The sequence below is a fragment of the Lepidochelys kempii genome, chromosome 21, assembly GCF_965140285.1.
Source record: "Lepidochelys kempii isolate rLepKem1 chromosome 21, rLepKem1.hap1, whole genome shotgun sequence".
Classification (NCBI taxonomy): Eukaryota; Metazoa; Chordata; order Testudines; family Cheloniidae; genus Lepidochelys; species Lepidochelys kempii.
Genome location: NC_136400.1, coordinates 16,131,872 through 16,153,799, shown reverse-complemented (window position 1 = coordinate 16,153,799; position 21,928 = coordinate 16,131,872). Strand labels below are relative to the sequence as shown.

General features: G+C 45.3%; 1 protein-coding gene across 1 annotated transcript in view; it reads left to right on the top strand.

The window, feature by feature from the left end:
• The window catches only part of IGFN1 (immunoglobulin like and fibronectin type III domain containing 1), a 77,526-nt gene that overhangs the window by 31,664 nt on the left and 23,934 nt on the right, over positions 1–21,928 (top strand). The window contains exons 16-23 of the mRNA XM_078849851.1: positions 1,648–1,947; positions 3,655–3,828; positions 4,762–4,890; positions 5,375–5,677; positions 9,196–9,284; positions 10,369–10,564; positions 11,280–11,579; positions 12,533–12,859. Of these exons, the coding sequence (XP_078705977.1) occupies positions 1,648–1,947; positions 3,655–3,828; positions 4,762–4,890; positions 5,375–5,677; positions 9,196–9,284; positions 10,369–10,564; positions 11,280–11,579; positions 12,533–12,859 (1,818 nt within the window). The remainder of the gene's footprint in view (positions 1–1,647; positions 1,948–3,654; positions 3,829–4,761; positions 4,891–5,374; positions 5,678–9,195; positions 9,285–10,368; positions 10,565–11,279; positions 11,580–12,532; positions 12,860–21,928) is intronic.

Genomic DNA, 21,928 nt, shown 5'->3' with positions numbered 1-21,928 from the left:
GAAAAAGGGGCAGGATTTGTTCCCAACCGAGCAACAGGTTGATGAGACCAGAAGTGTGGTCTGCTGGGGAAGGACGATGCTACATCACTTGACTTAGCTTTGTCATTCCTAGTAATTAACAGAAGATTAAAGACTTCCAGATGGAGTAGCCAAATAAAGATAATCTCCCTCATTTTCTAAATTAAACAGTTTACTTATGCATCCATCTTTTTGCACTGAAACACAGCCCCTTGAGAGCTGCAGAAATTTAAATATAAAAGTCAAATGAAGAACAAACATTTCTCCAAGAAGAAAAGTACTAATTAAAGATGCAAACTAGCCCAAATGCACCTATTAAAGTCCAAATAATTACACAAGGGTAATAAATCACTAAGATAAATGATCAGTTTCTCTCATATTCCTTCCTCTGTCCTTCTCCTCTGGTTTTGTGATCCTGGTTTGTAGTGATCACTTGGCTCATTATAGAGTAAATTATTCTGCAAAAGCCATTTCCTTCTGAGCTGATGGAGCTCAATATCTGACTTGTACAACCTGCTCTATTGATCACAAAAGCAATTTAATGTTAAAGTTGTCAGGGGAATCTTGCCATTCTATTCACAATAATAATAGGCCCAAGTTAACTTCCCAGCTGTAATATGGTGCTATATGGCATATCTGTGTAAGATGGAGGTGCACAGAAAGTAGAATAGATTCCCAAACAAAGATGGAGAAACCCAAAATTCAGAATCGGGTTCGTTTAGATTTGGATCCCATTTAATCTATACCACCTACATTTAGGGTGGAGGAGAGGATTGTTGACTACCTGGTTCTGGGTTTCATCCATTTGTATTTGATTAAAAAATGGGACTCAACAAGGGGGTGTTTGGCTTTGGTTTGGAAGAGTCTCCGTTGGATTTTGTTTTTTTGCAAACCAAAAGTGGAAATAAATCGGCTCCAGGTCTCATCTTACCTGAGCACCCCAGGTTTGGGGTGAGGTTGGTAAATCGTTCCAGTTTGGAACCATCTGTACTCCTAAAGGAGATGGGAAGTCAATGAGAGTTTCACCCAGGTCTGACTTTGATGCAGTATTCATGGGAATGATCAACTATAGGAGGCGTGGCCAAACCACAGCTCATGAGCCACATGTGGCTCTTTAAAAGTTAACGTGTGCCTCGTGGTGCCCCCCATATCCTCCCTTTCTCGGCCTACCAGACTGAGTGCAGGGGGAGAGCTTGGGGTGGTGGGACTAGCGGCTTCTGCCCTGAGGGAAGGGGGGTCTCGGGGCTTTAGGCCTATGGGGATGCATTGAGGCAAAAGTCCTGTGCATGCCCCAGCAGGCGCCACTCTCCGGGGCAGGTTGTGTGTGTCTTGTGGCTCTAGAATTTCTGAAGATTATCATATGCAGCTTGGAGGGTCAGTAAGTTTGACCATCCTGGAACTATAAATTGGATGAGGCAAGTGTTTTCCTCTTGCCACACTCTCCTAGATCAGTAGATGAATGGATGTTTACTCAAGTAACCTTGCTGGTGTTAATTCTGCTGCTCTACCCTGTAAGTACTATACATACTGAGACTGAGTTGCCTAGTTTGAGTAGCGAAAGATAGTGACCCCTCTGATATCAAGAACAGATGTGGGACCTTTTACTCCCTGTTTTTCTCCTCCTTTCAGACAAGCCACAGAAACCCATCGGACCCATAGAGGTGGTGGATAGTTCCACAACTGGAATAACCATTCGATGGAAGCCCCCAAAGGATGATGGGGGCAGACCAGTGCAGAACTACATCATAGAGAGGCAGCAGGTGGGCAGAAAAACCTGGGTAACGTTGGGAGAAACCAGCAGGGACAACAGCACTTTCACCACCAACAAAGTGGGGCAAGACAAAAGCTATCGCTTCAGGGTGCGAGCAGTGAACGCTGAGGGAAAGAGCAAGGCACTGGAATCAGATGAGGTGATGGCTGCAACCAAAGGTAAGAGGAAGAGCTTTGTGTAAACACATCTTATAGCCATGTGAGACTTCTATTATGAAAGCCGAAATCAAGTGAAACTCACATTTTGGGTTTTGTTACAAATCTGTACTTTTGTCCAGTTTGAACAGAAGGTTTGCAAGCCTGGCTCAACTGTCAAGTGACTGTGAACATGATGTCATATGAATCTGGGGCCAATTTAAGGTTTCAGATGGAGACCATAAGTTTCTTGCAAATTTTGGTGATTCTGAGTGAGATCTGCTTTGAGGTTTTTGGGTACAATCCAACCTAAACCTTGAAGCGACATCCATAGTGGAAACCATGCATGGACTGAATCCAAAGAAAGGGTTCCCACATGTCACTGCAAAGAGAACCTGCTAAGCCTTTATCTTAATTTACTCCATAGGTAAATGAGTCTCCCAAAGGGACATTCATTAGTTGTGTCTTTATTCAGTAGTATCACTTAGAATCATATCAGGGTTGGAAGGGACCTCAGGAGGTCATCTAGTCCAACCCCCTGCTCGAAGCAGGACCAATCCCCAATTTTTGCCCCAGATCCCTAAATGGCTCCCTCAAGGATTGAACTCACAACCCTGGGTTTAGCAGGCCAATGCTCAAACCACTGAGCTATCCCTCCCCCGCCATTTCCTTAAGTACAGAACAGTCATTCTACTCTATAACGTTGCTGGTGGACCCAAATACTAGAGAGAGCTTTTAGCACAAACATGGAAGTACAAGTAGGGAAAACATTTAATTCATTTTGCCTGCCTTCCTCACATCCACCCGTGCTGCCCTCTCTCTGTCCTTCCTTTTTATTCACCCCTTTAATCACAGTTTGTGCCAAGATACTTTTAAAACAATTTTGTTGTATTAATGGCTGGTTGTTTTGCCGTCTGTCATGGGGTGGTCCCCTGAGAGTCTTTTCTAGCCATAGCAGCTGATCCCCATATCTCCCAACATTCTTAACCACCACTGTGGGCACAGCCTGCAATGTTATTTATACAGTGTACAGTCAGTAGTCAGCTTCCCCCGCTTGCTTCTGGGGAAAAGACAGGGTATTAGTAGCACTCAGCCCTGCTTTTCTTCAGGCTCTCTACTCTTCTCCTTAGCACTTCCTTCCTGTCTGCTTATACAGGGCCAGCTGCTGGGGTTACTTCCACCCAATTAGCCCTTCAGTTGTATCTCTACTCAAGAAATTGGCACCGGCCTGTCTTTCAGTCAGGTCCCAATTAATGTACTGATGGGGATTGGAGTGACAGGGTGTTGAGTCAGCTCCTGACTCAGCACACACCTTGTTACGCCCTCCAGTAATGGGTGGAGCGGAGGGAAGTAGAAGCCAATCAAGACTCCTGTTTCCACCCTCAGGAACAATAATATCACAGTGGCCTTCCCTGCCCGTAAGATTGGGCACATGCCTCCCTTTGGAGACTGTCAATGTCATTCTAAGCACTGGCAAGAGGGGCTCATTCATGAAAGACACATAATATCTTGACCCTTAGGAGTCTGGACATGCTCCCCCTCCAGGCTCCCAGCATGTAGCTGTCCTGGAGAGTAGAAGACTGAGTCATAGATCTCCCTTCTACCTTCAAAAGGTGTCTCATCTGAACACACATTTGGGGAGTCCTGGAAGAAACAACCCTTGAGAACCCATTATTGTCATGTGATGGAAAAGAAATACCTGCTAATAACAAAGGGCTAATCTTTTCCTAGCTTTCCCTGGGCCCCCTGCTCCTCCTCAGATTGTCAGTGCCAACAAAGAGTCCATAACACTCTCCTGGGCAGCACCTCCCAAAACAGGCAATTCCAGAATCCTGGGGTATATCGTTGAGAAATGCAAGAAAGGCAGCAACATCTGGACACCTATCTCTGACCTGCCAATAACAGGTAAGCAGCTGAAAGCTTGGAACAGGCTGAAAGACTCTAAAAAGGCAAGAAGACTAGATGGCTCAAGACTTAATGAGATGCTGACTCTTTCGTTTCTAGGTCACTGCTTCAAATATGATTTAGATTGGTAGTGACCAAAAGTTTTTACTGTCTGATGGATGTTGGGTGACTTCTGTGTGGTGACACAAATCAGTGATCTCAGTCCAGGTCCGAGTTGATAGTACAAAAATCACAGTTGGCACCATTGTTGGGTATCTCAGCAGAATGCCCAAATATTGAATAAACCACTGAGGTGGGACTCTCTTCTTACCTCCAGAGGTGGTTCCTTTCCAGGCTGTGAATAAAAATCTGCTGCAGAAGAATGGAGAAATTTGCATTGTTGCTGCCTGGCTATGCCATTCTGTGCATAAACTGAGGGCCAGCAATCTGGCACCTTGCACTTCAGTTGTGGAAGTGCTTTCTTAGCTTATGGAGTTGGGACCTGGGCAAACGGGGGGACATTCCAGGGACAAGGAAGGAAAGGAGATGGAACTGATATCTCTGAAGGCTTCAAAATCATGTTCACCTATAGATGGCAATGATGTTTTCAGATCCACACAAGTTCTTAATATCTCCTGTATTAGAAGGGCTGCCATTGCAAGGAAAGCATTATTTACTCTTTCGCTTACTTCCTCAGTATCTCAAATGGCATTTAATTTGAAAGGGAGGAGGGAGTACAATGGGAGAGACTTGTGCTAATGGTGGGGAAGGACAGGAGAAAAAGGGACAGCATTTCGGTACTCCATATGTGTTCCTCTAGGCAGGAGAGTGGTATACTGTGCAATTCCATGTGGTATAATTAATGTACAGAACTATTGTCCCAATATATCCTACTGAGGGGACTGCAGATATGAGCCTGAGCTCACTGAGGAACCTTATCTTTTCCTTCCACAGACAGGAAGTGGATGGTGACAGATCTGAAGGAGGGACTGCAGTATGAATTCCGCGTGGCTGCTATCAATGCCGCAGGGACAGGCGAGGCCAGTGCACCGTCCGATCCTGTCTTTGCTCGAGATCTCATGAGTAAGTGGGTTGTCCACTTGTCCCATTGGGTGTGGGATGCAGAGAGAGGGATGAATCTGGGGAAGTATGTGAATCCAGGAAGCAAAGTGTATTAAGTATTTTAAAATGTCTGTGTGGGAGAATAAAATACTTGAATAATATTAAAAAATCAGGAATTCACTGCAGGGAGTGGGGTGGTATTCTCAATATGCTGGGGAGGGTGATGTGGTGCTGGCCCCACAACGTGCTGCAGGGGTTGTGGGTGAGTTTCCCCTGTGCTGCATGGAACATAGAGTGGGCTTCCCAGCATGTTGCAGAGGGGCTGGGAGCAGGATTCCCAGTACAATTCAGAGGGATGGGGACAAACTCCCAGTATGCTACAGGGAGCCTGACTGAATGGATACCCAGTGCAAGCGTGTTGGGGATGGATTATCCAGTGCACTGAATGAAGGGTGGGGGCAGGAATCCTAGGACAACGAAGTCTAAATAAACTTTCCCTTCGCAGAGCCTCCTGGTAGAGTGAGGGACCTTAAGGTGACCAATACTGACTACACCAGCATCACTCTGGCATGGATGAAACCCGATTCAATGGAAGGGGGGCCTGCCAAGGGCTACAAGGTGGAGAAGAAATCCTCTGACAGCCTCAAGTGGACCCATTGTAACACTGTCCCCATAGGGTTGACAACCTGTACAGTTAAAGGTCTGCAAGCCAGAGAGATGTACTTCCTCCGCGTGAGGGCCGTCAATGAGGGAGGCCTAGGGGAAGCCATAGCACTGGACACTTGCATCCAAGCCATGCCTCCCATTGGTGAGTCAAATGTGCTGCCCCTGAAAAGATATCATAGTCATACAGGTACAAATCATGGGCTCTTCATCCAAAGGTAGCTTTCACTTTGTTGGAGATTCAAATTGAACCTTGAGCTGGAACAACTCAATCTGTGGATTGTGGGGCACAGGAGCCTGTTATAGATGATTATCTCAGGCTGTAGATGGAGGACACAGATAATTTAGCTCCTATATTCCTTATTGAATCAGGAAAATTGAGGGTTCAGTTTGAGATGACCACAGCTCACATTGGAGGCTCACTGTGATTCCAGCATCTCAAATGTTCTCTCTTTTCAGATACGTAGGATATGTCTACAGGAGAAATTCTACAGCAGCACAGATGCAGAACTACTGCTGCACCACCGTAGTGTAGACCAGTGGTTCTCAAACTAGGGCCCCGCTTGTTCAGGAAAAGCCCCTTGCGGGCCGTGCCGGTTTTTTTACCTGCTGCTTCCGCAGGTTCGGCTGATCGCGGCTCCCACTGGCCGCAGTTCGCCGCTGCAGGCCAATGGGGGCTGCAGGAAGGGCGGCTAGCACATCCCTTGGCCCGCGCCGCTTCCCGCAGCCCCCATTGGCCTGGAGTGGCGAACCGCAGCCACTGCGAGCCGTGATCGGCCGAACCTGCGGACGCAGCAGGTAAACAAACCGGCCCAGCCCACCAGGGACTTTCCCTGAACAAGCGGGGCCCTAGTTTGAGAACCACTGGTGGAGACTACAGTGAGGGAAGGGGTTCTTCCATTGCTGTAGTAAACCAATCTCTCCGAGAGGTGGACAAAAGAATTGTCCCATTGACCTAGCAGTGTCTACACCGGAGCTTAGGTTGGCTTAATTACATTGCACAGGGCGTGACATTTTTCACCTTGTGTTCAGCATTGGTCAAACGTATTACGGAGGTTTTTCACCTTTATCTGAGGCATCAACCATTGGCCACTGCCAAAGCAGGGATATCAAATCAGATGGACCAGTGACTTGATCTCATATGCCAGATCCCATGTTCATTCCAGTTTTTAGCCTGATGCTGGGAAACTTTCAATAAAAGGGTCACATTTTTTGTAACATCCTTGCCAGTCAGCCAGATATAGGTTGCACTTTCAGTTGTCTGTTATTAAGAGGCTGGATCTGCCATACACTCAGAGCCTTTAAAAGAAAAAAACCCAAACAAATGGAGAAGTTTTTATATATTTTTTAATGAGGGAGCGTGATCCGATCCAGGACACTGAGCTGGGAGCCAGAAGACATGGGCTCTTTTTCCATCTGTGCCATTGACCTGCTGTAAATCATTTCAGTTCTTTGTGTCTCTTTCCCCTCCCATCCTTTGTCTGACTTGTCTCTACAGCAAGCTCTTAGGGGCAGGGTCTATGTGTTTGTGCAGCACCTAGCACAATGAAGCCTCGGTCTCAGTTGTACCCGTACAGTATAAAATAATGGCCCAGATAAAAAGGGAGGTGAGGGGTTTCACTCTTGACATAATGGACTAAAGCTCTTCAGAATGATTCTGTGACTCAGCCCAATATCCTAATGCATTGTTGTTGGTTAGGGTGTGGCCCCTGTGCCACACACTAGGAGATAGGGGAAAAGTGGGTCTATACTTGAGTAGCTATTTCTCTCCCTCCTGCTGCAGAGACAGCAATGGGGTTTCACGCTCAGGAGGGTAGCAAACAATATAAACAGTGAATTTCACTCTTTTTCTGTTCATAAATTATCGGCAAACTGGCTTTGATTTTGTATGAACTTGTTTGCTGTTTGAAATTATTCAACAATGGTTTCTGTGAACATGCTTCAGCCCACGGGTCACTCAGAACTTGGTTGCTGTGGCTGTCGCTTTGACTATTCACTGTTTCTAATGCACTATTTGCACTGTGTTCTAGGATATCCAGGTTGCATGATATCGTTTTAGCTGACTGGATGACTCCCAAGCCCGCAAAGAGCTGTCCAGATGAATACTCCTGAAGTCAATGCTCTTGTGAACAGACATAGGAACGAGTGTTCACACCACTTTCCTTTTAACAAGCATTACTGTGAAGAAAAGTTCATTTGCATGATTGTGAAAAGCGAGTCAGAGGGGTCACAGATGCCGTTGAGGAGATTTCATGGTTTCTATTCAAACATTTGTGAATACCTTTTTTGCAGTATTTCCCTCTTAGAATATCATAGAATATCAGGATTCGAAGGGACCTCAGGAGGTTATCTAGTCCAACCCCCTGCTCAAAGCAGGACTAATCCCCAACTAAATCATCCCAGCCAGGGCTTTGTCAAGCCTGACCTTAAAAACTTCTAAGGAAGGAGATTCCACCACCTCCCTAGGTAACACATTCCAGTGTTTCACCACCCTCCTAGTGAAAATTTTTTTCCTAATATCCAACCTAAACCACCCCCACTGCAACTTGAGACCATTACTCCTCGTTCTGTCATCAGCTACCACTGAGAACAGTCTAGATCCATCCTCTTTGGAACCCCCTTTCAGGTAGTTGAAAGCTAGGCTATCAAATCCCCCCTCACTCTTCTCTTTCGCAGACTAAACAATCCCCGTTCCCTCAGCCTCTCCTAATAAGTCATGTGTTCCAGTCCCCTAATCATTTTTGTTGCCCTCTGCTGGACATTTTCCAATTTTTCCACATCCTTCTTGTAGTGTGGGGCCCAAAACTGGACACAGTACTCCAGATGAGGCCTCACCAATGTTGAATAGAGGGGAACGATCACGTCTCTCAATCTGCTGGCAATGCCCCTACTTATACAGCCCAAAATGCCATTGGTCTTCTTGGCAACAAGGGCACACTGTTGACTCATATTCAGCTTCTCGTCCACTGTAACCCCTAGGTCCTCTTCTGCAGAACTGCTGCCGAGCCATTCGGTCCCTAGTGTGTAGCAGTGTATGAGATTCTTCCGTCCTAAGTGCAGGACTCTGCACTTGTCCTTGTTGAACCTCATCAGATTTCTTTTGGCCCAATCCTCCAATTTGTCTAGGGCCCTCTGTATCCTATCCCTACCCTCCAGCGTATCTACCTCTTCTCCCAGTTTAGTGTTGTCTGCAAACTTGCTGAGGGTGCAATCCACACCATCCTCCAGATCATTCATGAAGATATTGAACAAAACCGGCCCGAGGACCGACGCTTGGGGCACTTCACTTGATCCCGGCTGCCAACTGGACATGGAGCCATTGATCGTTACCTGTTGAGCCCAACAATCTAGCCAACTTTCTACCCACCTTACAGTGCATTCATCCAGCCCATACTTCTTTAACTTGCTGACAATATCCTAATCTTAAGTCATCAACACTCTGTAAATACAGAAAGATGATGCTCAGCGAGTGCTCTGGCACTTCTCACTCAGTGAAAAAGCTCCATTGACTTAATACTGCCAGAGATATGTCAGGCAGCCGGCTGGAGGAGAGAACTTTAGCACACTGGACATGCTATTTTGAGTGTATGAGAGTTAAAATCTGTCAGCGACCTTGTAACAAGATGCAGCTTTTAATTGTGTTCACTGTTTTTTGCATTCCAGTTAGTCCCAAGTTCCTAAGAGATGACACTATGAAAAACTTTATGATTATAAAAGCGGGAAGTTGCATCCGAGTGCACACACCCTTTGAAGTAAGCATTGAAGCATGTTTGTAAGGAGTCCTCCATATGATTCCATGTCGTAAAAATAACTACAATAACTGAGGTTCTGTTCTTCATTCTGCTGCAGAATTTTCACATGACCTTGGCCAAGTCATCTAATTGGTTTGCACCTCGTATACATTTCCCATGTGTACAATCAGGATAGTAATGGTTCCCTTCATGGGGGAGGGGAGTTGTGAAGTTCAGATAATTCATTAAGGTGTGTAAAGTAAAGCACTTTAAACTCTTGATGATGGAAGGCACCAAAGAAGTGTAAAATATTAGCACCAACTTCTCAGATTTTGATGTGTCAACTAATCACTCCCCACATCCATCCCTTGCTTTCCTTGTGAGGACTGAAGGTAGGAGAATTGACAATGTCCTGCTGAGCATGTTCATCAAACTAAACAGCAAGAGCAGTGGTGCACCTTGATTGTATCATGTGAAAGGCACAGGTCTGATTCAAAGATCTAGCTTCTTACTCTTGCAGGTTGGCAAAGGCTGGGAGCATTATGGGTGAGATCTGGTGTTTGGTCCCGACTGAAGAGAAGGGGAGAAAACCTTCTGGCTGATCTCAAGGTGGCACTGATAAGCAATACAGGGAGCCACGTCCAGCTCCCCTAGGCTGAAAGAAAGTCACTGCAATGTGACATCAGGAGGGAGGGGGACCGGAAGGAAAAATGGAACAATCATCCAGACAGAAGTCTTCTTCCCTCCAAAAAGCAGCAGATGCTTTTAATAGGGCTACTCTTGCCTATCTGTCAACTACAACTTCTGAGCTAATAAATATTTTCTGACTTAGTTATACTGAAACAGCTTAGGGCAACACATCCTTTGTTGGCCATGGTTCTGGGGCAAAGAAACAAGTTAGAGCTAAAAGAAAAGGAGTACTTGTGGCACCTTAGAGACTAACCAATTTATTTGAGCATGAGCTTTCGTGAGCTGTTACAGCTCACTTCATCGGATGTTAGAGCTAAGGAAACACTTGAGGACAAAGCAAGGAAGCTATAGGTACACAGGATATAAATACAAAAGAAAAGCAGATTGACTTATAACTGGTGTTTATCTTTAATAGGCATCCCCAACTCCAGAGGTGATTTGGCTAAAGGATGGGCTTCCTCTACCCAGCAGGGCCATAGTGAGCACCAGAGATGGCCTCAGCCAACTCTTGATTCCATCAGCTGAGTTTTCTGACAGTGGGCTCTACACCATCATACTCCAAAACGAGTGGGGAAAAAAAGAATCCTTCAGCTTCCAAGTCCAAGTCGCAGGTAACATGCATGGCAGGTTTGGTGGAGAATAAAATCCTAAGGGAGAGGTTCCAGCCCATGACTGAGTAGAGGACTGTGAGTTTTGATGGGGTTAAGCACTGTGGACAAGGAAAGGGCGAGATAATACGGTCTTTCATGAGATGACAGTCCAAAAACCAGGTGGTTTAGTCTAGGGCAGGGCTACAGAATACTGGCATCCATTGATTAAATTACAATCCAAGACCCAGCCAGGTACCACCAACAGAGACACAGCCATATTCTGTGAGAGGACTAGGATAGTACAAGCTATCAGAGGGCCAACTTTTACAGTCCATAATACAGCCAGGTGTCTCAGTCCGTGACAGGGCTCTGTGAATATCAGTTAGCAAATAGAACAAAGTACCTGTGTCCAACCATAAGAACTCTATAGCCTTGTCAACTCCTTCACTTCCAGTTTATAAAAACACAGCTGTATCAGCTATCTAATAGAAGGGAAAGAGAGGTGTCTCTAATACCAGTCCAGTAATGCTGAATTTCCCTAATCCAGATGGGAGGACCTGTATATCTGGAGCAAAGGGATCAGAGTTCATTTCCCACTAATGACCATCAAGTTTAGCTGGCCACAATGCTCAAAATATCTGATCTCCATGAAGTTTATGGGGTTGCAGAGTTGTTATAACATCTTAAACTTACCACTTTCTCTATTCCCTCCATACTATTTGTCTTCACTTTGCAGCTATCCCACAGTCCCCTGGCCCTATTCTTCTGCAAGAGAAAGTCCTTAATACAGTGACAGTGATCTGGGAGCCCTCGCCGACAGAGAAGTGGGAAAGTAACCTGTACTATGTGGTCATGAAACGTGACTCCAACAAAGGCTCATGGCAAGTGGTGGCTGACCTGATCTACAACAACAAGTTTACCATCACCAAACTTATCCCTGGCCGCGGGTATTATTTTAGGGTTGTGGCCAAAAATTATATGGGAACCAGTGATCCATCTGAAACTGTGCAGCCCTGGATCATGCAAAAGGAAAAGGGTAAAAAGGCTTTTTAAAAAATATCTATCAGTGCACCTGTGTTGTTGGGTCTCAGTCAAACTATCCCATTTATAAATCTTGGTCAGTGTGTCCCAGTCCCCATATGTATGCTGTCTGCCCAGATGAGAGCCCATTGACATATCCCCAAGAAATACTGTTGGGCAAGGAAAGATGTCCCCTGCTGGACATGAATGTTTACAGATCAGTGGGAACAGTGAAGCTGGGCTTCTCCATTCCCACCAATATACCGGCTCATATTACTTATATGGGTAAGAGCTTCCAAGAGAATTAATTCCTAGCAAACTCTGAAATTAGGTGAGTTCTACAGAAGCCAAGGGCTATGACCTGAATGGTGAGGACTTGGTAATTTTAAGAAGGAGCCACAGAATCCAATCTGCAGGAGTTGAGGTCCCAACCCCATTTGGGAAGGACCAGGTGACCTGCAGGAGCTAGACTGGTACAGTGTAATCCTCATGACCTGTAGAAGGAGCCATGGCCTTGTCCATATGCCAAAGACCTAGTGATCCCCTCCAGATTCCTGACTGGGACTTCGGAAAACTTAAGAGGAAACTACCTGTAGAGAATACAGCTCAGGCTTTATACTGTGCCTATTGCATTCTAGACGAGGACTTTTGGGTACTGCATGCAGCACAGACTGGATCAACAAAGCTTTTAGTTCTGTCCCCTTTTATTGAGTCTCAATGCTTGGATTAAAGGAACTCCCAGTAACAGTAACTGGGGTCATAATTCGCAGAGAGAGCCAGGGCCTTACACATATGGCCACTGCATGGCAACTCACAGAAGGAGCCATGAACGCTCTCCTGACCTGGGGAGCAATTTTGCAGGGTGGATGCCAAATGCAATTATTAAGTGTTATGGGTGGAGGATGCTTCTGCACCCAGCCTTTAAGTCCCCTGGAGTAGTCGCTTAGTGTGTATTTATGTCTCTTATAGATGAGTTTAAAGTCAGACTACCCAAATACAGGAGGGTGAATCAAAATATGCCTCCAAGATTCCTCCTCCAATTGAAGCCCCATGTAGTGACCACAGCATTTGATTGTCACATGAGCTGTGCAGTGAGTGGCTACCCAAAACCTAAGATCACCTGGTACAAGGATGGCAGGGATCTCTCAGAAGACCACACCTTCTTCAGTACAAATGACTTTGGTGTCTGCTGCCTGGTGATCCCAGGTGTCACGAAGAGAGATGAAGGAGAGTACAAGGTGGAAGCCACCAATGAATTGGGCCATGTGGTCAGCAAAGCCATGCTGATCATAAAAGGTAAAGTGATCTTGGTCAAGTCTCTTAGTCTCCCTGCCTCAGTCTGCATCTGTCAAATTGGAGATAATGCCTCACAGAGTGGTTGTGAGGATAAACACGTTACAGATTGGGAAGAACTCAGATACTGTGGCGATGGGGCCAAATAAGTGCTATAGAAAGGCAAATTTGGAATCTACTGAAGGATGGTCTGTATTCAGATGAGAGACTCCAAGAAAAAACAAGGTGCCACAAGGAGCAGAGTGGTGGGCTCAGCAGGGTGCACACTCACTCTGTGCTGATCCCAATGCCCCAGTGCAGTGCTAGAGGGCCTGTGATGCTGGAGATGCAGCCATCAGATGAGAGAGAAAACCAAGGTCCTGACTGCTCATGGTTATTAGAGATCCCAGAGCACTTATTGGGTCTAGTGCGTGGGTGATGGTAGCAGGCTGTGATATGCCGGAGGTCAGACTAGATGATCTGGTGGTCCCTTCTGACCCTATGGATGGCTCCTGGCACATCATCTTCTGTGTACCACCCATGTGTGTGATGTAAGACAGCATTTCATTGCCACCAGGGCATCTTGCAAATGGCTACCATGGGGCGCTATTTGCCAGTTCAGTACAACTTTATATTGGGTAGTGTTTACCCAGAATGCTTTACAGAGTTCAATTATAAATCTACAAAGACCAAGAGTGACAGAGGGAAATAGAAATTAAGAAACAGAGGCAGAGGAGAGAGGCTTTCAGCTGAGACTGGAAAATAGATGGAGAGTCATAGATTTCAAGGCTAGAAATGGCCATCACGATTATCTAATCTGATCTCTTGCATAACACAGGTCATCACACAGTCACTGATGCTTGTATCGAGCCCATAACTTCTGCCTGGGCTAGAGCATATCTTTTTAGAAAGAGACATACAGTGTTGATCTAATGAGGTAGAATCACAGAGAAGCTCTGCCAGATCACAGAATCATAGACTTTAAGGTCAGAAGGGACCATTATGATCATCTAGTCTGACTTCCTGCACAACACAGGCACGGAATCTCACCCACCAACTCCTGTAACAAACCTCTAACTTATGTCTGAGCTATGAAGTCCTCAAATCATGGTTTAAAGACTTAAAGGTACAGAGAATCCTCCAGCAAGTGACCCGTTCCCCACACTGCAGAGGAAGGCGAAAAACCCCCAGGGCCTCTGCCAATCAGCCCTGGGGGAAAATTCCTTCCCGACCCCAAATATGGCGATCAGCTAAACACTGAGCATGTGGGCAAGACTCACCAGCCAGACACCCAGGAAAGAATTCTCTGTAGTAACTCAGATCCCACCCCATCTAACATCCCATCACAGGCCATTGGGCATATCTACTGCTAGTAGTTGAAGATAAATTAATTGCCAAAATGAGGCTATCCCATCATATCATCTCCTCCATAAACTTATCAAGCTTTGTCTTGAAGCCAGATATGTCTTTTGCCCCCACTGCTTCCCTTGGAAGGCTGTTCCAGAACTTCACTCCTCTGATGGTTAGAAACCTTCATCTAATTTCAAGTCTAAATTTCCTGATGGCCAGTTTATATCCATTTGTTCTTGTGTCCACACTGGTACTGAGCTTAAATAATTCTTTTCCCTCCTCGGTATTTATCCCTCTGATATTTCTAGAGAGCAATCATATCTCCTCTCGGCCTTCTTTTAGTTAGGCTAAACGAGCCAAGCTCATTGAGTCTCCTTTCATAAGACAGGTTTTCCATTCCTCGGATCATCCTAGTCGCCCTTCTCTGTACCTGTTCCAGTTTGAATTCATCCTTCTTAACATGGGAGACCAGAACTGCACACAATATTCCAGATGAGGTCTCACGAGTGCCTTGCATAATGGTACTAACACCTCCTTGTCTCTACTGGAAATACCTCGCCTGATGCATCCCAAGCCCGCATTAGCTTTTTCACGGCCATATCACATTGGCGGCTCATAGTCATCCTGTGATCAACCAATACTCCGAGGTCCTTCTCCTCCTCTGTTACTTCCAAGTAATGCGTCCCCAGTTTATAACAGAAATTCTTGTTATTAATCCCTAAATGCATGACCTTGCACTTTTCATTGTTAAATTTCATCCTATTACTATTACTCCAGTTTACATGGTCATCCAGATCTTCCTGTATGATATCCCGGTCCTTCTCTGCATTGGCAATACCTCCCAGCTTTGTGTCATCTGCAAACTTTATTAGCACATTCCCGCTTTTTGTGCCAAGGTCAGTAATAAAAAGATTAAATAAGATTGGTCCCAAAACCGATCCCTGAGGAACTCCACTGGTAACCTCCTTCCAGCGTGACAGTTCACCTTTCATTGTGACCCGCTGTAGTCTCCCCTTTAACCAGTTCCTTATCCACCTTTCAATTTTCATATTGACCCCCATCTTTTCCAATTTATCTAATAATTTTCCATGTGGAACTGTATCAAATGCCTTACTGAAATCGAGGTAAATTAGATCCACTGTGTTCCCTTTGTCTAAAAAATCTGTTACCTTCTCAAAGAAGGAGATCAGGTTGGTTTGACATGATCTACCTTTTGTAAAGCCATGTTGTATTTTGTCCCAATTACCATTGACGTCAATGTCTTTTGAATTTTTCTCCTTCAAAAATTTTTCCAAGACCTTGCATACTACAGATGTCAAACTAACAGGCCTGTAGTTACCCAGATCGCTTTTGTTACCTTTCTTAAAAATAGGAACTATGTGAGCAATTCTCCAGTCATACGGTACAACCCCTGAGTTTACAGATTCATTAAAAATTCTTGCTAATGGGCTTGCAATTTCATGTGCCAGTTCCTTTAATATTCTTGGATGAAGATTATCTGGGCCCCCCGATTTAGTCCCATTAAACTGTTGGAGTTTGGCTTCTACCTCAGATGTGGTAATATCTACCTCCATATCCTCATTCCCATTTGTCGTCCTACCATTATCCCTAAGCTCCTCATTAGCCGCGTTAAAGACTGAGGCAAAGTATTTGTTTAGATATTGGGCTGTGCCTACATTATCTTTAACCTCCACTCCATCCTCAGTGTTAAGCGGTCCCACTTCTTTCTTTTCTTCTTATTTATATGGCTATAGAATCTTTTACTATTGCTTTTAATTCCCTTTGCAAGGTCCAACTCTACATGGCTTTTGGCCTTTCTCACTTTATCCCTACATGTTCTGACCTCCGTAAGGTAGCTAATCCCTCCCATCTTCCACTTCTTGTATGCTTTCTGCTTTTTCTTAATCACCTCTCTGAGATGCTTGCTCATCCAGCTTGGTCTACAACTCCTGCCTATGATTTTTTCCCCCTTTTCTTGGGATGCAGGCTTCTGATAGTTTCTGCAACTTTGACTTGAAGTAATTCCAGGCCTCCTCCACCTTTAGATCCACAAGTTTTTCAGTCCAATCCACTTCCCTAACTAATTTCCTTAATTTTTTAAGGTTAGCCTTTTTGAAATCAAAAACCCCAGTCACATCTATTTTTGTTTATCCTTCCATTTAGTTTGAACTGAATTAGCTCATGATCGCTTCAACCAAGGTTGTCCCCTATAATCATTTCTTCTATGAGGTCCTCACTGCTCACCAAAACCAAATCTAAAATGGCATCCCCTCTTCTCAGTTCAGCAACTATTTGGTGAAGGAATCCATCAGCTATCATATCCAGGAAAATCTGAGCCCTATTATTGTTACTAGCACTTGTCCTCCAGTCTATATCTGGGAAGTTAGAGGTTTCAGAGTAGCAGCCGTGTCAGTCTGTATTCGCAAAAAGAAAAGGAGTACTTGTGGCACCTTAGAGACTAACCAATTTATTTGAGCATGAGCTTTCGTGACCATGAAAGCTCATGCTCAAATAAATTGGTTAGTCTCTAAGGTGCCACAAGTCCTCCTCCTTTTCTTTTTGGGAAGTTAAAGTCTCCCATGATCATACAATTCCCATTAGTATTTACTTCTTTAAAAACATTAAAGAGGGCTCTATCCATATCCACATCGGATCCCGGCGGCCTATAGCCCACCCCAAGCACTATCCCAGGGGAGGCTCTAGTAGCTTTCTTCCCCAGTGTGATTTTTATCCATTCCATCGCTTCTTATTTCTTTACAGTCTACCTCATCATTGATCTACAATGCTACTCCACCGCCTTTGCCTTTATTTCTGTCTTTCCTAAACAGCACCTCCCCTTCGATACCCGTACTTCAGTCGTGACGACTATTCCACCGCGTTTCTGGTCTCCCTAGAATATCCGGTTTCCCTTCCTGCACCAGTAGCTCTAGTTCCTCCATTTTGTTACCTCGGCTCCTCGCACTGGTGAACAAACATCTTCATTCCTGCTGTTTGGCCTCGCTCACGTTCTGTACCCGATTGGGCACGTCATTCTACCACCAATATTACCTATTAGATTGGTATGTACACTGCCCTTCCACCTTATGTCCATTCTCCTACCCATGGCTGTATCCTTTCTTACTTTGTTTTCTTCCCTCTCAAAGAGAAAAACTGGCGTGGAGATTACCTGGACATCTCCCAACCTTCTCCCCTGAATTCCTAGTTTAAAGCTCTCTTGATCAGTTGTGCCATCCTCCATCCTAGAAGTCTGTTTCCCTCATTACTCAGGTGAAGTCATCCCGAGAGAACAGTCCTCTGTCCATGAATGCTTCCCAGTGGCCATACATCCCAAAGCCCTCCTTATAGCACCACTGCCTGAGTCATCTGTTGAGCATCATAATCTTGTCACACCTTTGTTGCCCTTCTCTAGGAACAGGCAAAATCCCACTGACGATCACCTGAGCCTCGATTTCCTTTAGCGTCTTCCCCAGCCTGGCACAATCTCCCTTGATACGTTGCAGTAAGAATCTAGCGGTATCATATGTTCCCACATGAAGGATAATCAATAGATTCTTTCCCGCTCCCATTAGGATCCTCTTCAGCCTCAAGTCCATATCCTGTATCTTAGCACCCGGCAGACAGCACACCCTTCTGTTCTCTGGATCAGCACTTGTTACAGTCCTGTCTATTCTTCTCAGTAATGAGTCCCCAGTCACGTAGACCTGCCTTTTCCTGGCAATGGTGCAATTCTTCAGTCTATCCCCTGTTCCATCTGGCCGCAAGTCCTCTCGGTTTCTATTGTCCCTTGCAGTCCTCTGCAACCCATCCCGTATCCTCCTGGGGCTCATATTTGGTGTTATCTCCAATGACTCTTGCCCTCTTCCAATAGGACTATCTGCTCTTCTCTTCTTGCTTGGCCTCTCACCTTTAGTGACCACCTGCTGTGCCCCTTCTTCATTTTCCAACTCTGTAAACCTGTTCCTGAGCTCTTTCTCCTTCACTGCCCTGTCTTTTCCTCTGCCTGGTTCTCTTAGTCACATGCTTCCACGGTCCACTTTCCTCACCCAGCAGTATCCCCTCAGAGTTCTTTGGTCCTGCTTCCATCTGCAAATCTGAGCTTTTCCCTTCAGCCTCATGTCTTTGCTCCATCATCCACTCGAACCAACCAGTCTCCCCACCTGCATCTCCAGTCCTCAGAATTTTTCTTCCATCAGCTCTATCAGGCGGCACTTCATGCAGATGAAACTCTTTTCAGGATCATGTACATGCCGCAGCTTCTACATCCAGTCATCTGCATTGTGTCTTCCACTGCTTTGGTCACTACCACCGCTGCCTCTGTATCTGTCATAGCCTTCCCACCTAAGTCCTGTTAGTCCGGGAAACACAAACCAAACCAAAACACCACCACCCACAGCAACAGAAACCCCCAGTGAGCACCAAAACACCACACCACACCACACCAGCCTACCTGTTCCTTTGCCTGGCTCTTAGTCTTCCCCCCAAACTCCCCCATTTCCAGCTCTGTTTGCTGGCTCCTGGGCTGCTGCAGCTGTCTGTGCCGCTGCCTGACTGGCTGGCTGCCTTTATAGGACCCCTAGTCAGAGAAGCCCCGCCCCCTAATCCGGGCTCAGCTTCTGTCCCAGCACACTGCCCCTCCCAGCCTCTATAAATACCAATACAGCTGGCAGAAGCTGCAGGAGAGAAGACTCTTGCACAGCCATAGCGGCTGAAGCAATAGGGAGAAAGCTGGGTCTAGATGGACAAAGAAAATGAGAAGGTGAGTACAGAGGGGGAAGGACATGAGCTAGGCTGGAGTGAGTTCCTCACGGGGATAATTCAGGATCCAGATCAGAAATGAAAGAAAGCCCGTGGAGTTGTTTGAGAATGAGTGTGATGGAGCAGGGATTCTGTATGGGCAAGAAAAGGAAGGCACCAGCATTCAGCACACATTACTCAGTTTCTAACTCAGTGTGCACTCTGGCAGAGCTCTTACTGAAATCAGTGACTAAAGAATGAATGAATGGACCTCTGGATCTGGCCCACTGGGAATAATTACTCATGGTACCATGACATGATTCAACAACTCACAACAGGCATGAAATTAACACTAGTCATTCTTGCAGATTGGAAGAGCCATGCATAAATTTAGGCCAAGTGCCCTGGTCACAGACAGATTAGTCTCTCAAGAGACTCTTCACCTCCAGAAATCCCTAGAGAGACACTTTTGTTTTACTTCTGCAAAGCATATTCAGCATTTCAGCCACAATATTTGTACTCCACAAAATAAAATAAGAAACTTTTGAGTCTAGAGTGATCCTGGGGAAATCATTGGATTTTCTACCTGCTTCTAACACTTATACAGTCTTTAGGTTACTTGCATCAGTCACAGAGAAATCCTGGGCTGGGAAAGCCTTCTAAGTTCCAATCTTGTCTGTATGGACAGACTGACCAATTCCTCTCTGGTGCAACTCCACTGATTTACAGCAGAGATTAAGTTGGCCTGCTGTTACTTTTCACTCAGACACAGGTTTAAAGTAGTAAAGTTGAATGAACAAGATCAAACGTCAAGGGAGCCCTTGAGCATACCCTACCTGTATTCCCAGAACATAGTTTGGTTCTCACAGGAAAATTATAGAACTGAAGAACTGGAGATGAGAAGATCAATTAGGTGACAACTAGGCAATGCCCCTAGGGGCTAGTGCATGGGTGTTCTCTACAGCATATTCTCCAGTTAATTATAATTGCCCCAAGTAGCTCTCCCACCACTTCCATTAGGAGACCATGCCACAGCCTAACACAGCTCACTCATATTCAGCCTAAATGTTCCCTTTGTTGATTTCATCCCGTTACTTCTACTTACATGCCTTTGTGACACCCTAAGTAATGCCTCTTCCTCTTTGGGTATGTCTACACTGTGCTAGCTTTGAGGGAGCTAGCTCACTAAAAATAGCAGTGAAGTCAGGGTGGCACTCGGAGAAGCACAGGCTGGCTGCCCAAATACAGACCTGTCCCAGAGCCTGGGTCTGTACGTGAGCAGCTAGCCTGTACCAGCAGTCAGGCTGTTGCAACTACCCTGCTATTTTCAGCAAGCTAGCTTGATCACAGTTGAGAGGTACCAGAAAGAAGGCTGGAGAAGATCAAAGCCATCTCGGGTATGCCTACGTGTGATGCAGTCACACCTCCTGCTTGCAGTGTAGACATACACTGAGGAGCTTGTACCTTCTAATCATCATGTTTCCCCTTAGTCATAGTTTAGCCAATCTATATGTATTGGGTTAAATTAATGCCTGGTGCAATTCAAAACATCTCAGCGAGATTACACCAGGGAAGAATTGGGCTCATTTGATAATGTAATCTTTCCTCATAAATCACTCCTTCCAGCCCCTTAACGCTTTCAGTTGCTCTTCTCTGTATGCCTTCCAAACTGCCTCCATTCTAATATTGAAGACCCTCATGTTATCTCTCTCTCTCTCCTAGATCCCTCCTTCTAATGTGACCTGCCTGAGGAGGCTCTGCACAGCCATCCGAATTACAAAGCTTTTATGTAGAACTGACACAGTACCAAAAAGCTACAAATCTAGTTTGATAACTAGCTGACAGTCTCAGGTTGTCTCTTGTTTTCTGATCCGTTGGATGTATCTTGAGCATTGTGCTGCATGTGTGTGGGAGAAAACAAAAGCTTTTAGAACAGCAAAATCTTTTCAGAATGGATGTATGATTCTGTACAACAGCCCTCCAAAGGGGAGAAAGATGGCCTTCCAAAGCAAGGAGAAACATAAAGGACGCAGAAGGTGAATGTGGAGGGAGAACTGTAGGTAGGCAGAGTTGGCCAAGAGTGAAATTTTCATGGACACCACAGGCATGAGACATCATCCTGCAATGCCAAGAGGCCACTTCCACTTACTGATGAACCAGGGCTGAGAAATCTCTTGGAAGCAGAAACTTTGCTGGGAAGCTCTTTGAAGCCGACCTGCTTGGATCTGGATTTCTGATCTCTTGTCTCACATGGTTTGGCATTGTTCTGTTCCCTTTGTTTTAAAACCTCTGAAGAACTGGGGATGCATCCGATGAAGTAAGCTATAGCTCACGAAAGCTTTTGCTCAAATAAATTTGTTCATCTCTAAGGTGCCACGATTACTCCTTTCCTTTTTGCGTATACAGACTAACACGGCTGCTGCTCTGAAACCTGAGATTTTAATGTAATCCTTTGTCTCCTGGCAAACATCTAAGATGTAGATAGATATATTTTTTTTAGCCTGGTGTGTAACAAGCTACACCAGGCTTCCAAAAGTCCCCATTCAGCTAACAGCAATTCTGCATTTATCTTATTGTCTATGGAAGTTAAGTGTATTATGCTCTTTACCCTCCAGGCTGAAAACAGTATCTGTCTACATAAAAACAAAACAGCCACAAAGTTGGCAGTTTCTACAGGCAAATAATAGCAGGGGGTGCTGTACGTCAGCATTAAGGTGCACTGGCAGAGGTAAGTGAGAGACCAAGACACGAGTAGCAACGATCAGGGTACATGGGTAGAGCCATGCTGCACTTCTCAGCACTATGCTCCTGTCCTCAGTGCTACTAACCAGGATGTAGTATATTTAATCCAACAAATTAATGTTGAAAATATAATTGCTCCCTGGCTCCCACCATCTCTACACTACCTTTGATACAGTGCAGTTAGATGGTTAAAACCTTGCATAAGAATCCACTTGAGTCCATTGAGTCTGCACTGGTTGAATGGTTTGATCATTGAATGGAGGCTGA